The sequence below is a fragment of the Squalius cephalus genome (genome assembly GCF_949319135.1).
Source record: "Squalius cephalus genome assembly, chromosome: 4".
NCBI classification, from domain to species: domain Eukaryota; kingdom Metazoa; phylum Chordata; class Actinopteri; order Cypriniformes; family Leuciscidae; genus Squalius; species Squalius cephalus.
Window position 1 is genome coordinate 33,115,728 of NC_137125.1, and position 15,842 is coordinate 33,131,569.

A 15,842-nucleotide genomic window follows, 5' to 3' on the forward strand; every position below is an offset into this window, starting at 1 on the left:
ATATTTTGGGACATCTGCCTTTACATGCACATGAACTTAAATGAACATTCTTAATCCGTAGGGTTTAATATGGAGTTGGCCCACCCTTTACAGCTATAACAGCTTCAACTCTTCTGGGAAGGCTTTCCACGTGTCTTTATGGACCTTGCTTTGTGCACTGGTGCGCAGTCATGTTGGAACAAGAAGGGGCCATCCTCAAACTGTTCCCACAAAGTTGGGAGCATTAAATTGTCCGAAATGTCTAGGTATTAAGAGTTCCTTTCACTGGAACTAAGGGGCCAAGCCAAACCCTTGAAAAACAACCCCACACCGTAATCCCCCCTCCACCAAACTTTACACTTGGCAAAATGCAGTCAGGCAAGAACCGTTCTCCTAGCAACCGCCAAACCCAGACTCGTCCATCGGCTTGCCAGACAGAGAAGCGTAAATCGTCACTCCAGAGAACACGTCTCCACTGCTCTAGAGTCCAGTGGTGGTGTGCTTTTACACCACTGCATCTGACACTTTGCATTGCACTTGGTGGTGCAAGGCTTGGATGCAGCTGCTCTGCCATGGAAACCCATTCCATTCCTCTCTACGCACTGTTCTTGAGACAATCTGAAGGCCACAAGAAGTTTAGAGGTCTGTAGCTATTGACTCTGCAGGAAGGTGGCGACTTCTGTGCATGCGCTGACCCCGCTCTGTGATTTTACGTGGCCTACCACTTTGTGGCTGAGTTGCTGTTCCCAATTGCTTCCACTTTGTTATAATACCACTAACAGTTGATAGTGGAATATTTAGTAGTGAGGAAAGTTCACGAATGGACTTATTGTGCAGGTGGAAACCTATCACAGTGCCATGCTTGAATTCACTGAGCTCCTGAGAGCAACCCATTCTTTCACAAATGTTTGTAGAATCAGTCTGCATGCCTATGTGCTTGATTTTATACAGCTGTGGCCATGGAAGTGATTGGAGGGGTGTCCCAATACTTTTGGCAATATAGTGTATGTAGATGAGGTGTTTATCCCGTCAGCTATCCACTTTATTTTTAACGTAAGAGATGCACGGCCTCTGTCTGACTTCCTGTGTCATCAGCTTCCCTATTTTTAGCTGTAAAAACAACTCGTTATGCAGCTTAATATTGAAAACTTGTATGTCTTACCATATTATTTGGTGTAATTATGAACACACTGGTATAGTTTCACCATTTACTTCACTTTGTTATTCTTGTAGTTATTTACCTATAGCGGTTAATAAAGCGGAAGTCTCACATATTCACAGAATAAAGTGTTGCAAAATAAGGTGGATACGTGTGAAGAAATTGTGTGCTCCCCCTTGTGTCAGCTCCACAGTGATGTCACCTTGAGGTCAGACACGTCTTTGTAGCACTTCTCAGAGCGGGTATGATCCGACAGCTGAACATTCCAGAAGCAGGGCAGCTGGTGCACCAGGAACGGGTTCTGCTTGATCACAGCGTTGAAGATGTCCTGCAGGCAAAATATTGTTCATAAAATTGATATTATGTTAATTTTCTAAAGCAGCTCTACTCTAAAATAAAACTGCATCTGCATTTTGTTGTTTATGATGATACAATTCAGAGTGCAAAATTCATTCAGTGAGTACACAGAAACAAACCCCTCTGATTGGGTATTGCATTCATATATTTAACAAAAAAGTGTGATTTGTTATGCTCAATGCTGCAAAAAACAATGTATAAAAAGAAATCTTTGATGCAACATGAGCAGATATATATGGATTTCCGCATTCAACACTTTTCATTAATTTTCACATCACTTTCATTGCGACAGTAATTGATTTGTTTAGTTGTTTATGGGCAATTTTTTGCACCTGTATCTTCAATTTGGGGGGCATTTTAGTGCCATTTCTTGCCTCTTGTCTGTTCATTTCCGACTCTGATCTGATCTGATCTGCACTGCACTGTGCATGGCCTCTCAGCAATCCAACTGGCGTAAATCTGTTGTAGCATCGGAGAACTTTAATCCCTGTGTATTTCTTATTTGTTGATAAACAAATCAATTGAGGGTCTCCCATGTGTTTTTTATGTGAAGTGCTATTGGTATTGCTGTATGTTGCATCATACAAATGTGCCTAATTGAAAATTAGTCACTTATAATGTTATACTGTCTAAGTAGACAGCAGGGCAGCTCAGTGGGGACTGAAACAGAGCCCATGTGTTTACCTGATCAGCAAGTGATGTAGACAGCATGCTCATGAGCTCTCTCTCTGCCGTCAGCCGCCACATCTGTTCCCACTTCAGCTTCCTCAAACGATCCAACAACAGCAGAATCACACCTTCAACACACACACACAGCACTTATAACATAGTGGATGTTGTATAATCTAAAAAATGACTATCTTTATTTATCAGAATCTTTGGTATTTGTTCTAAAACTGGTCTTCCCTTCAAGCGTGATAATCAGAAATCTGGCTGACGTACCGGTGTTAAAGCCTCTGCCCAACGCTGGCCAAGGCCGATGGTTCTTCCACAGGTTTCCCAGGTACCAATCGCTCTGATTCTCCACTAAACCAAGAACCTGCTGACCTGAAACACACAAACACCACCACAGTGACTTAGCATCTTAATTTACATTACTGATCGGTAGCATCTGAGTTACTAAATATCACTAAGAAAAGTAGGAGCAGCCACTGTATAAAGTAAGTAATTTTCAGATTTAATAAATAACTTGCTTCTTAGAGCACACAGACGAAATGAAATAAACACGTTTCAGAGGATGCCTGATGTTGGCTTTGGCTTTGACGACAGACTTTGCTCAGGCATTTCAGAACAACCCGCTGATCGATTGCTCCTGTCGTGATCGCTGATCGATTGCTCCTGTCTGCCTCGCTGCCTGCTGTGAGTGTGTTTGTTTGCTTCGGTGCTGTAAGCTCCGTCTTAGCCTTGTATTTCTTTGTTTTGAACCATCATTTACTACCATTTCTAGTTGTTTATACTACTACATTTTACCCAACATCTCAGATTAAACTGACATCGCTAGCTTCTGTTATTAGTACTACTAGCACAAAACGCTAGTAATTCACTAGCCTGTTAACGCGCCGGCCCGTGCGCTCAGCTATTTTTATTTATTTATTTTTCTCTCGCGCGTCCGCGCCTTTGAGTTCATAAAAGCTCAGGTGAGTAAGAATCAGTCAACAAACACGGTGAGTAATGTCTTGTCCTGTTATTGTCACCTGCACTTCATGTCACATGTTTAGCATAGCCTTCTCTGTCGACAATATAGGATTTATATGTGATAAATGTAAGGAGACAGTTAGGTTGACAGAGAAGATTTCAGAATTAGAAACACGCATCCAAACTTTAATTGAGGATAGTAAGAGTGCTAGAGCTTCAGATGTTTTGGATGCGCATAGCATAGTGAACACTTTACATGAGTCGGTTCCAGCTGAAGTAGAGCCTGTGCAGCAGGGCAAATGGGTGACAGTGAGGGATCGCTCTAGTCGCGGATCTAAAAACCACTCTTCCGTTCCGATTACCATAACAAATCGATTTGCCCCGCTCAGTGAAACACCCACTGAGAATGATTGTGCCCTAGTTATTGCCGATTCTATTACACGGAACGTGAAAATAGAGACACCAACCACCATAGTCACATGTTTGCCGGGAGCCAGAGCGCCTGACATCAAAGCAAATTTAAAAGTGCTGGCTAATGCTAATCGTAAATTCTCTAAGATCATTATTCATGTCGGCACTAATGATGTTCGACTCCGCCAGTCGGAGATCACCAAAATTAATATTAAAGAGGTGTGTGAACTTGCAAGTACGATGTCAAGGACTGTAATTTGCTCTGGCCCCCTTCCTGTTCGCAGGAGTGATGAGATAGTTAGTAGATTGTGTTCGCTTAACGGTTGGCTGTCTCGGTGGTGTCCGCAACATAATATAGAATTCATAGACAATTGGAAAAGTTTTTGGGGCAAACCTGACCTGTTGAAAAGAGATGGTATTCATCCCTCCTGGGATGGTGCTGCTCTTCTCTCTAGTAATATGGCTCATAGTCTTAGAGCTCAAACATGACAATCTGGGGCTCAGGTCAGGAAGCAGACAGACTGGCTAAACCGACCGTCTGCTAGCGGCCTCGCGTCACCCAGGTCAGATAAATCCCATCACATAGAGCCTCTTTCACCTAGCTATCATCATATAGAGACTGTGTCTGTTCCCCGAATTTGGAAATCCAAAAAACGTTTTAACCCATCTAAGGTTAAAAATTTAATTGATGTTCAACAAATAAAAAACAGCTATAATACAGATGAGCAAATGCTAAAGCTTGGGTTGCTGAATATTCGATCGCTTACTTCAAAAGCACTCATTGTTAATGATATGATTTCAGATAATAACCTAGATGTGCTGTGTTTGACAGAAACCTGGCTAAAACCAAACGATTACATTACTTTAAATGAATCAACCCCGCAAGATTACTGTTATAAACATGAGCCTCGTCTGAAACGCAAAGGGGGTGGTGTTGCTGTAATTTATAGTAATAGTTTCAAAACCACTAAGAAATCAAGTTTTAAATATAATTCTTTTGAAGCATTGGTGCTTAATGTAAAAATATATAGTGTAAACGATAAATCACGTTTGAGATTTGTGCTGGCTACTGTATACAGGCCACCAGGGCACCATACAGACTTTATCAAAGAATTTGCTGACTTTCTATCAGAGTTAATATTGACTGCAGATAAAGTACTAATTGTTGGTGATTTTAATATACACATCGATAATGAAAAAGATGCATTGGGATTGGCATTTAAAGACATTGTAAATTCAATTGGAGTTAGACAACACGTGTCAGGACCTACTCATCGTCGTAATCATACTCTAGATCTAATATTATCACACGGAATAAATGTTGATGCCGTTGAAATTCTGCAGCAGAGCGATGACATCTCAGATCATTATCTAGTCTCGTGTAATTTGCATTTAGCCAAGGCTGCAAAGCCAACTCCATGTTTCAAATATGTGAGACCTATCACTTCTGCTACTAAAGATTGCTTTATTAATAATCTTCCTGATCAGTTTCATCATCTCAGCATCCCAGATAGCTTAGAAGAACTCGATATTGCAACAGAAACTTTTAACTCTCTCTTTTCCAGCACTTTAGACACAGTTGCTCCGTTGCGCTTAAAGAAGATTAAAGAAAATAGTCCAACGCCGTGGTACAACGAGCACACTCAGGCCCTTAAGAGAGCAGCCAGAAAAATGGAGCGCAACTGGAAGAAAACAAAACTAGAGGTATTTCGCATTTCATGGAAGGAGAGCTCTATTGCATACAGAGAGGCTTTAAAAGCTGCTAGATCTGCTTATTTTTCAACCCTATTAGAAGAAAATAAACATAATCCTAGGTATTTATTTGAAACGGTGGCTAAACTAACGAAAAATAAAGCTTCAAGCCCAGAAGTTTCCAAGCAACACAGCAGTAATGATTTTATGAACTTCTTCACTCATAAGATTGATAATATCAGGGACAAAATTATAACTATGCAACCGTCTACTACAGTATCGCATCAGGCAGTGCATTGTAGCCTCCTTGAGGAAAAATTTGATTCATTCGTTGCTATAGGAGAGGAAGAATTTACTAAACTCATTAAATCATCTAAATCGACAACATGTATGTTAGACCCTATACCAACTAAGCTACTGAAAGAGATGCTTCCAGAGGTCCTAGATCCTCTTCTTAATATCATTAATTCATCTTTGTCTCTAGGATACGTACCAAAAAACTTTAAGCTGGCTATGATTAAACCGCTTGTTAAAAAAACGCAACTTGATCCTACAGAATTAGTCAATTACAGGCCGATCTCGAATCTACCTTTTCTGTCAAAGATATTAGAAAAGGCAGTATCCTCACAACTGTGTTCCTTTCTTGAAAGAAATGATATCTGCGAGGATTTCCAGTCAGGATTTAGACCGTACCATAGTACCGAGACTGCTCTCGTTAGAGTCACAAATGATTTGTTTTTATCATCCGATCGTGGTTGTATCTCGCTATTAGTGTTACTCGATCTTAGTGCTGCATTTGACACCATTGACCACAACGTTCTTTTAAATAGATTAGAACATTATGTTGGCATTACGGGAAATGCACTAGCATGGTTTAAATCATACTTATCTGACCGTTATCAGTTTGTAGCAGTAAATGATGAGATGTCTCATCGATCACAAGTTCAGTATGGCGTACCACAAGGCTCAGTACTAGGACCGCTGCTGTTCACTCTGTACATGCTACCATTAGGAGATATCATTAGGAAACATGGAATTAGCTTTCACTGTTATGCTGATGATACTCAGCTGTATATTTCTTCAAAACCTAACGAAACTTATCAATTCACAAAATTAACGGAATGCATAGCTGATATAAAAAATTGGATGACTCGTAATTTCCTACTTCTAAATTCTGAAAAAACAGAGTTTCTAATTATTGGACAAAAAACTTCCTCACGTAATAACCTAGAATACTGTCTAACACTTGATGGCTGCTCTGTTAAGTCTTCGTCGTCGGTTAGGAACCTGGGTGTGCTCTTTGATACCAATCTTTCATTTGAAAGTCACGTGTCTAGTATCTGTAAAACTGCATTTTTCCATCTTAAAAATATATCTAAATTACGCCATATGCTCTCATTGACAAATGCGGAACAATTAGTTCATGCGTTCATGACCTCAAGGCTAGATTATTGTAATGCTCTACTGGGTGGTTGCCCTGCACGCTTAATAAACAAACTACAGCTGGTTCAAAACGCAGCAGCTCGAGTTCTTACCAGAACCAGGAAGTATGACCATATTAGCCCAGTTCTGTCAAAACTGCATTGGCTCCCTATTAAACATCGCATAAATTTTAAAATATTGCTGATTACTTACAAAGCACTAAATGGTTTAGCTCCGCAGTACTTGAGCGAGCTCTTAACGCATTATAGTCCGTCACGTCTATTGCGATCTCAAAATTCCGGCCAGTTGATAATACCTAGAATATCAAAATCGACTGCTGGCGGTAGATCCTTTTCCTATTTAGCACCAAAACTCTGGAACAGTCTTCCTACCATTGTCCGGGAAGCAGACACACTCTGTCAGTTCAAAGCCAGATTAAAGACACATCTCTTTGACCTAGCATTCACATAATACATTATAGACTTCTATAATTTAATGTTAGGCTGCATAGATTAGGTCAGCCGGAACCGGGAACACTTCCCATAAATCCTGATGTACTCGTTACATCATGAGAAGAATGGCATCTACGCTAATTTTAGTGTCTGTGTTTATCCCAAAGTTTTCCTGCAGCCTGCCGGATCCGGGCCATATCCAGTTCTGACGAAGGACCTGCGCCTGGACCCGATGACAACGCAGTGCTGAAGTGCCAACTAGTCTCTCCCTATGGAGGATCCCTCTACCACTCTACAGATAAGGCGTTGTCGGGAAAATTCGTTTCGCGTTCCTACCCCAAAGCAACAAAATAAAATAAAATTCTTTATCAAAATTTATAAGGAAAGACAAGTACTTTGTTTAGGCTTGGCTTGTAGGGAATTCCAAACCTGCGTATTTTCAAATGCTATAGAACCCATTCTAAATGCGCATGTGAACGCCATCAGCGTTTCTCACAGGTTCGCGCTTAAAGTCTGTGTAGAGGGAATGGTGTCGTCTTAGCGGACCCTAATTTAATAACAAATGATCGTTGCGACGGAAGCAAATCAATCAAAACTAACTTTAGATGGAAAATAACTTAACTCTGCTATAAAGCCAAAACAATCTCTGTTACCTTAAATTATACGCTTATCTCTGTGAAGCTGCTTTGAAACAATCTACGTTGTTAAAAGCGCTATATAAATGAAGATGACTTGACTTGACTTGACTTGACAACCAAAACACCATTTCAGACGCTGTGCAAAAGATTGTTGTGCTGGTTAGTCCAGTTATGTCATCCAATCGCAAAGTCACATGTTTTTTTGATGCGCATAGAGGATTCTCTTACGAGAGGTTCTCTCGTATTGCGTAAGTAGCTTACGCTGCGGGAAAGTTATCTTTCTTCGAGATCTGAAGCCAAAAAATGATCCTTTAATTTTGTATTCATTGTCAACGCAGTGAGGCAGCAGGCAGACCATGGCAAAATGTATAAGCGTGCTCATTGGTTGCCCGGCGGCAACTGCTTACACCAGTGAGCCCTGTGTGACGTCACACCCTATCAGGGCGCTTCGCGCCCTCCACACCCTTCTAACCGTCAAGGTGGGTGTGGCCAGTGTGTATATAAGCAGGGATCGTAGGCTAAAATTCTGATTTTCTTGTCTTCAGCGAAGCTCTTCTCATCGCTGGATCTTGAGAGCCGCCGCCGTTGAAACCAGCGACCAGCAAGCCTAGGACAGCGCCTGAAGAAGCCGGCCGCCTTCGCCGCCTTCAGCCATCCGTGCCTGCTACGCTATCCGGCGACATATCCTTTTACACACGGCCCTGGGATCACATTACCCCTATCCTTCAGCAATTACACTGGCTTCCTGTCCACTATCGCATACACTACAAAAACCTTCTACTTGTCTATAAATCCCTACATAATCTAGCCCCATCTTACCTATCTGATCTTCTCACCCCATACACGACCTCACGCACCCTTCGTTCTACTGATACATGCCTCTTATACGTCCCCACATCTCGCCTCTGCACCATGGGTGACAGGGCGTTCAGCGTGGTAGGCCCCAAACTGTGGAATGCTCTGCCACTTGAGTTGCGCCATTGCACAGGTTTATCCACTTTTAAAACTAAATTAAAAACCCATCTTTTTAGCCTAGCTTTCCTGGCAGTCCCATAATTTGACTAGATTGATCGGATTTTACACCTTGTGCGCAGTGTATTTCTATGTCTTGTGTGTGCATGATAACATTTTAAACCCTGTATGTTCTTTATGTTTATGTCTTTATATTTCCTTGTCTCTGCCTATCCAAACTGTACAGTGTCCTTGGGTACCTTGAAAGGCGCTTTTCCAAATAAAATTTATTATTATTATTATTATTTACTGCTGTGTGTGTTCGCCTACTGCGACATGCTGCATCTGCCCTTCACTCTATGGCCGTGCTACAGATTCTACAAGCCAACCTCCTCCGCGACTTGGATGAGAAAGGCTTTGAATCTGCTTCCATTACGGATTTAAGAAGCGCGACGGACCTTTCCCTTCGCGCCACGAAATCTGCTGCCCAGGCCATTGGACGGTGCATGGCTTCTCTAACTGTAACTGAGAGGCATCTCTGGTTGACGCTCGCCGACATGAGGGAATCTGAGCGCGCGGCGTTTCTCAACGCCCCCCTCTCTCCCACTGGTCTGTTCGGTCCAGCGGTTCACGGGATCGTGGACCGCTTCTCGGAGGTGCAGAAAACTACACAGGCTATGAACCTCTTTCTGCCTCGACGCTCAAGCTCCGCTGCACCGTCGACCAGCTGCACCGTCCGTCGACCAGCCTGCACAACGCTCCGCCCAGCGTCCAGCTCGACCTCCGTCCTCGCAGCGACGACAGGGCGGTCGCCCTAGATCGCGCTCGACCAGCCGAAACAGACCGCCTCCGCCGCGGGGACCCCAGCAGAGGATTACGGTGAAACCTGAGCCCGCTAAGTCCTCCTAGCCCGAGAAAAGAAGCGACGGCTGAGTCCCCGGTAAATCGACCTTCTCGCCTGCACACAACCGCCGTTCTTACGGCGAACCAGAGAGATCTCAAAAAGAGCATCATGTCTGGTTGCACGGCTCACGCCGTGTGTGTTTCAAGTGCAGTAAGTGTGCCCACGCTCCCGTGTTCACCCCTGTACACAAGCACCATAAATCCCGTGTCTCTCACAGAGCCCACTCTCATAAAGCAGGCAAAAGCCGCTCGAGTGCTGAAAGTAGGTCACGTGTCCACCTCGCCGTGCCCACACCTACCCACTGCCCGCTCTGTTACACGGCCTCTCACGACCGGTCAGGTTTTAAATGTAAGTCCTGTGCCCGCCCTCGAGCGCTCACACATACTAACAAACATCTCGCCCCCGACGCCGCCCTCGCGCGTCGCGCTTCACACCATATGTTCCCCGTCGAAAGCCACCGGGACACTGTGTGTAAAACGGCCAGCCATCGCTGCATGCGAGCCGCCGCATATAAGCACCAAGAGCGCGCGCACTGCACCCGCGCCTCCGTTTCGAGCTCTCGAACCCGCAACGCGCGGCAATCAGAGCTCGGAGGCTATTCTGCCCCTGGCTGCACACGCGAAAGCGTGGGAAGCTATTCCAGGCGCGTCAGAATGGGTGCTAAGCACAGTAAAAAAGGGCTATACTCTGCAGTTCGCTCGCCGCCCCCCGTGCTTTCATGCGCGTACCGAGACGAGAGTGAATGGGGAAGTAGCACATCTACTTCGAGCAGAAATAGCGACACTCCTCTGCAAAGGGGCTATAGAACCGGTACCCCCTTCTATGAGCAAGACGGGCTTTTACAGCCGTTATTTCCTCGTTCCCAAGAAGGATGGAGCTTTCAGACCGATTTTGGATCTGAGACATTTGAACAAGGCTCTTATGAGAAGACCGTTCAAAATGCTCACAACCAGGCAGATCCTCGCGCAGATTCGCCCGAGGGACTGGTTTATCTCTCTCGATCTAAAAGACGCGTACTTTCAGATCCAGATAATACCCCGTCACAGGCCATTCTTGAGATTCGCCTTCGACGGTCAGGTATATCAATACACCGTCCTGCCGTTCGGCCTGTCTTTGGCACCCCGTACATTCACGAAGTGCATGGACACGGCTCTCGCTCCCCTGAGAGCTCAGGGAATGCGGATTTTGAACTATCTGGACGATTGGCTAATTCTAGCACAGTCAGAGGCAGAGCTTATCGCCCACTGAACAGTGCTTCTCAGCCATCTGGAAAGCCTGGGGCTCACGGTCAACTGGACCAAGAGCGCCTTAGTGCCCAGTCAGTCAACCTCTTTCCTGGGTTTGGATCTGGACTCTGTGGCAATGACGGCCCGCCTGTCGATACAGCGCACGCGCTGTATTCGACGCCTGGCCGCGTCTTTCCAGCCGGGCAGCACCGCACCTCTCAAGACATTTCAGAGGATGCTGGGTTGTATGGCTTCAGCTGCAGCAGTGCTTCAGCTGGGTCTATTGCGTATGCGCCCGCTACAACACTGGTTGAATGCCCGAGTGCCTCACAGAGCATGGGCTTCCGGCCGCATCCGGATCAGAGTGACTCAGAGCTGCGTTTCAGCACTGAAGCCCTGGTTAGCGGCCGACTGGTACCAGCGGGGAGTGACAATAGAGACCGTCTCGCACCGCAAAGTTATCTCGACGGACGCTTCCACCTTAGGCTGGGGCGCTCTGTTCGAAGGCAAACCGGTCTTTGGCCTTTGGTCAGACCAGGAGAAATCCCTCCACATAAATTGTTTGGAGATGATAGCGGTCGAGAACGCGCTCAAGCGCTTCCTCCCATTCATACGGGACCACCATGTGCTAGTCCGTTCGGACAACATGTCCGTGGTGTCCTATGTGAACTGACAGGGCGGTGTCAGATCCAGGAACCTGTGCAAACTGACAGAACGCCTTCTCGTATGGGCTCATTGCTCGTTGCGCTCGCTGAGAGCTGCGCACGTGCCGGGCCACCTGAATGTCGGCCCAGACAGACTGTCCAGGGACATCATTCCCCCGGGAGAATGGTCCCTGCACCCCCAGACAGTCCAGTTGCTATGGCGCCTATTCGGCAGAGCGGATGTCGACCTCTTTGCGTCGAAAGACAACGCTCACTGCCCGATATTTTTTTCAAGGAGCGAGGACGCGCTGGCCCGGACCTGGCCCAGCCTGCCGCTGTACGCTTTTCCCCCGATCTCCCTCTTACCACAGGTCATTGCGAGAATCAGGGAAACGCACCACCCAGTGCTTCTCATAGCCCCGCGTTGGGAGAACCAAATCTGGTACCCAGAGCTGGTGAGGCTGTCGCACTTACCCCCATGGCCGATCCCGGTGAGAAAGGATCTCCTATCTCAAGCCGGCGGATCGATCTGGCATCCCCATCCAGAGCGCTGGTCTCTGCATGCGTGGATAATCAACGGATACCCGTTGAGCTGCCAGAAGGGGTCGTAAACACGATCACGCAGTCTAGAGCTCCCTCTACGAGACGGCTCTATGCGTCTAAATGGTCTGTGTTCACTAAATGGTGCGCTACTAAGAGCGTCGATCCACGCACATGTGAGGTTCCGCGAGTGCTCTCCTTCCTTCAAGAGCTGTTGGATAAGTGTATGTGGCGGCTATTGCAGCGTTCGCTGAGACGACGCGCAGCCGTGCAATAGGAAGGAATGAGCTTATTATCCGTTTCCTCAGAGGAGCTAGACGGATGAATCCCCCGCGGCCCCCCTTGGTTCCTATTTGGGATCTGTCCTTGGTCCTGGAGGCCCTGAAGGCTTTTCCCTTTGAATCACTTGAATCTGTGGATTTGAAGTACCTTTCGTTCAAACCCGTTTTTCTGATAGCTCTGTCTTCAGTAAAACGCGTGGGGGATCTGCACGCGCTATCCGTTAGCCCTGCATGTCTCGAGTTCGGACCTAATGACTCTAAAGTCATTCTCAGACCGAGGCACGGTTACATCCCTAAAGCGATCGGTACCCCCTTTAGGGCGCAAATCATCTACCTTTCGGCTCTGCCAGCATCCGATAGCGGGGACAGTAATAACCTCCTATGCCCCGTTAGGGCGCTGAGAGTTTACATTATGCGCTCCGCCGCCTTCAGGCGTTCCGAGCAGCTCTTTGTTTCTTTCGGTGGGCGAACCAAAGGTCTCGCCGCCTCGAAACAGAGCCTGTCCAGGTGGATAGTGGATGCGATCGCAGCGGCTTACGCCTCCAAACACCTGCAATGTCCTTTGGGTATCATAGCCCACTCTACTAGAGGCATGGCCTCCTCGTGGGCCTGGTCCAGCGGAATTTCTATCCACGATATTTGTATGGCGGCGGGCTGGGCCTCCCCATCTACATTCGTGAGGTTTTATAACCTGGAAGTTCCCGCCTTGCAGGCTAAACTGTTGTCAGTATAAATGGCATGTATGTTCTGCCCAGTCGCTCATGCGCAGACCACATTCACGTACTGGCAAATATTTCTGGTATGGCACTAGGGAAGAGTGTTTTGTACACAGACCGGCTATGCCGCTCTGTTCCTCACCACGCGCCTGTGTACCAGTGCTGGCCCGCGCTGCTGGCCGCCTGTCCTACACTCGGTGGCACTGAGGCTATTATCTCCACATATAGACCGGTGTGACCGCTCTATTTTTTCCCTTATGTGCTTATGTACTACGCGGGCCCGTGCTACTGGCCGCATCGTTCACATTGATTTATATGGACCGGCTGTGCCGCTCTATTTACATATGAAGTGAAGTGCTTTGTACATGGATTGGCCCGTTTTTTGACCGGCCACCTGTTCAGCATGCTGTTTTCCCCGGTCTCCCTGGGACTCATGCACTGGATGCTCGGCGCACACGCCGTTGACAATGGGTTCCCGCAGCGTAAGCTACTTACGCAATACGAGAGAACCTCTCGTAAGAGAACGTACTCGGTTACCTAATGTAACCTCGGTTCTCTCTAGAAGAGGGAACGAGTATTGCGTAACCGGCCGTGTCGCGCCATGAGCTTTTGCGCTTCAGACTGTGAAAACCAGAATTTTAGCCTACGATCCCTGCTTATATACACACTGGCCACACCCACCTTGACGGTTAGAAGGGTGTGGAGGGCGCGAAGCGCCCTGATAGGGTGTGACGTCACACAGGGCTCACTGGTAGGCTTAAGCAGTTGCCGCCGGGCAACCAATGAGCACGCTTATACAGCTTGCCATGGTCTGCCTGCTGCCGCACTGCGTTGACAATGAATACAAAATTAAAGGATCATTTTTTGGCTTCAGATCTCGAAGAAAGATAACTTTCCCGCAGCGTAAGCTACTTACGCAATACTCGTTCCCTCTTCTAGAGAGAACCGAGGTTACATTAGGTAACCGAGTACGATTTATTTAGTAAATGTGTTTCTATTATAGTTTATGCGCATTTTTCTTGTCGGATAAAAAAAAATCTGATTCAAATGAGACCACAAGTTTTTTTATGCGCATTTTTAGAATGTATGCGCATCTTGGCGTTTCCATCAAGTGGTTTTTTGTGATATCTCAAAATTTGCAAAAAAATATGTGGATGCTAATCTAAATCATAGCTAATGATTGTGTCTTGCTCAAATGTTTGATATACAGATGGTGGTCAACCAGAATGCAAAGGGACATTGTGCAAAACAGCAGCAATTGCCGTATTTTAAAATGTAAGTGGGTTAAATAATAGGCATATTTTTCATATATATAAATAGGCCTATTAGGCTACAACAGAATAGAACCAAAGATAGAATCAATTTTACAGCTAAAAAAATAGAATCAAAAGTTAAAAATAGAGATGATGTTAGGAGCAATGACGCTGAATATTTTTACTATTCTATTGAGGAATTAGATAAACGAAGAGCTCTCGTGAGCGATACAATTGCACAGTAATTTATAGTGATTTCAAAAGCAGTCCTTAAAAAAAAAAAATTTACATGGAGTAGTGTGGCATAATTTTTGAGAGATTACGCGGAACACGTTTTAGTTAAGATCCTGGTTTCAATGCCCTTAATGTATATAGGCTAGGCTTTAAAAAAAATTCACAACGCGTTTTGAGATTGTTTTGAATTAAACATTGAAGTTTAAAATGTAGTGTTTTGGCACACCAGGCCGAGTGGCGTTACGCATTGTTCAAAAATCAGGTTTTATTCTGGCATGTTGAATTGGCGTTAATATTTTTTTTTTTTATTTATTAGATTTAGATTTTAGATTTTGTTAGATTTATTTTTCTCATAACAGCTAAAATAACTTAATATATGCCTTGTCTTCATATGATTTTTATCAATGAACTAGTGTTTTCTGACAGTGTCGACTGCAAAGATGAAGTTGACGATCGCCATATTTGTAGTGAACGCACCTAGAGAGAAATGCACAAAGACATAATCAGAGAGTAGCCTTTTTCTTTTTCGTTTTGAATTATTTCGTTTGAAGACATTTCAAGCTTTGTGTATTTGATGTATTTATCATGTCTGTGTGAGGCATACGCTGAGTTTCGTTAAATTAGGAGGATGAGATGCGCTCCAGCTGACGTGCAATGCAAGTGACCTCACGGGCGCCTCTATGATTAGTGTCTGTTATATTTGCTTCTCTTACTTATTGAATCCAGACAATTGGGTGATGAAAAAATGATTAAAATTAAGATACAATTTATAGAAAACGAAATTCACTTTAAAAAAAGGTTTCTACTAAACAAAACTTAATGAAGTGGTCAAAATCATGTCTGACCCACTCCATATCCATCTCTCGATATAATGCATCTTATCTTACTCATGCTGTTCACTTTTCATATTCAACATAGATTGAAAAAACTACATTATAATATTTTAACAAATATGATACTAAATGAGATTATTTAATGTCTACAACAGTATAGTAGGCCTATAGACTCTATTTGTACAAATTGCTGCACGTTAATGTAATTAAATGAAACCTTGTAACGAATTCACACTGTAGACTGTGTACAGTTGAGACACCTTAAATAACTTGCGTTCGCAGCAAGCACAAGTTGTGATTTTTGCTGTGCACTTGCATATTAGTGTCAGCTGGGAAGGAAATATAGAGACCAGACCTCTTGGAACTTTAATTGAATACATAGCGTTGGTAAAGCATACTGAAATTACATCCCTACAAATGTATTAGGCCCTACTGAAAATAAATGTATCGAATTTAAGCAAAGTAGCCTAAATGTTAAGACTGTAAGCCCTTTACTTTTTTACGTAGCCTAAAGG

At 44.8% G+C, this 15,842-nt stretch overlaps 1 protein-coding gene across 1 annotated transcript in view; it reads right to left on the minus strand.

Moving 5' to 3' along the window:
- Positions 1 to 15,842, minus strand: part of large1 (LARGE xylosyl- and glucuronyltransferase 1) — a 96,885-nt gene that overhangs the window by 32,028 nt on the left and 49,015 nt on the right. Inside the window, exons 7-9 of the mRNA XM_079868895.1 lie at positions 2,438 to 2,542; positions 2,180 to 2,292; positions 1,341 to 1,466 (exon numbers count right to left, since the gene is read on the minus strand). Of these exons, the coding sequence (XP_079725021.1) occupies positions 1,341 to 1,466; positions 2,180 to 2,292; positions 2,438 to 2,542 (344 nt within the window). The remainder of the gene's footprint in view (positions 1 to 1,340; positions 1,467 to 2,179; positions 2,293 to 2,437; positions 2,543 to 15,842) is intronic.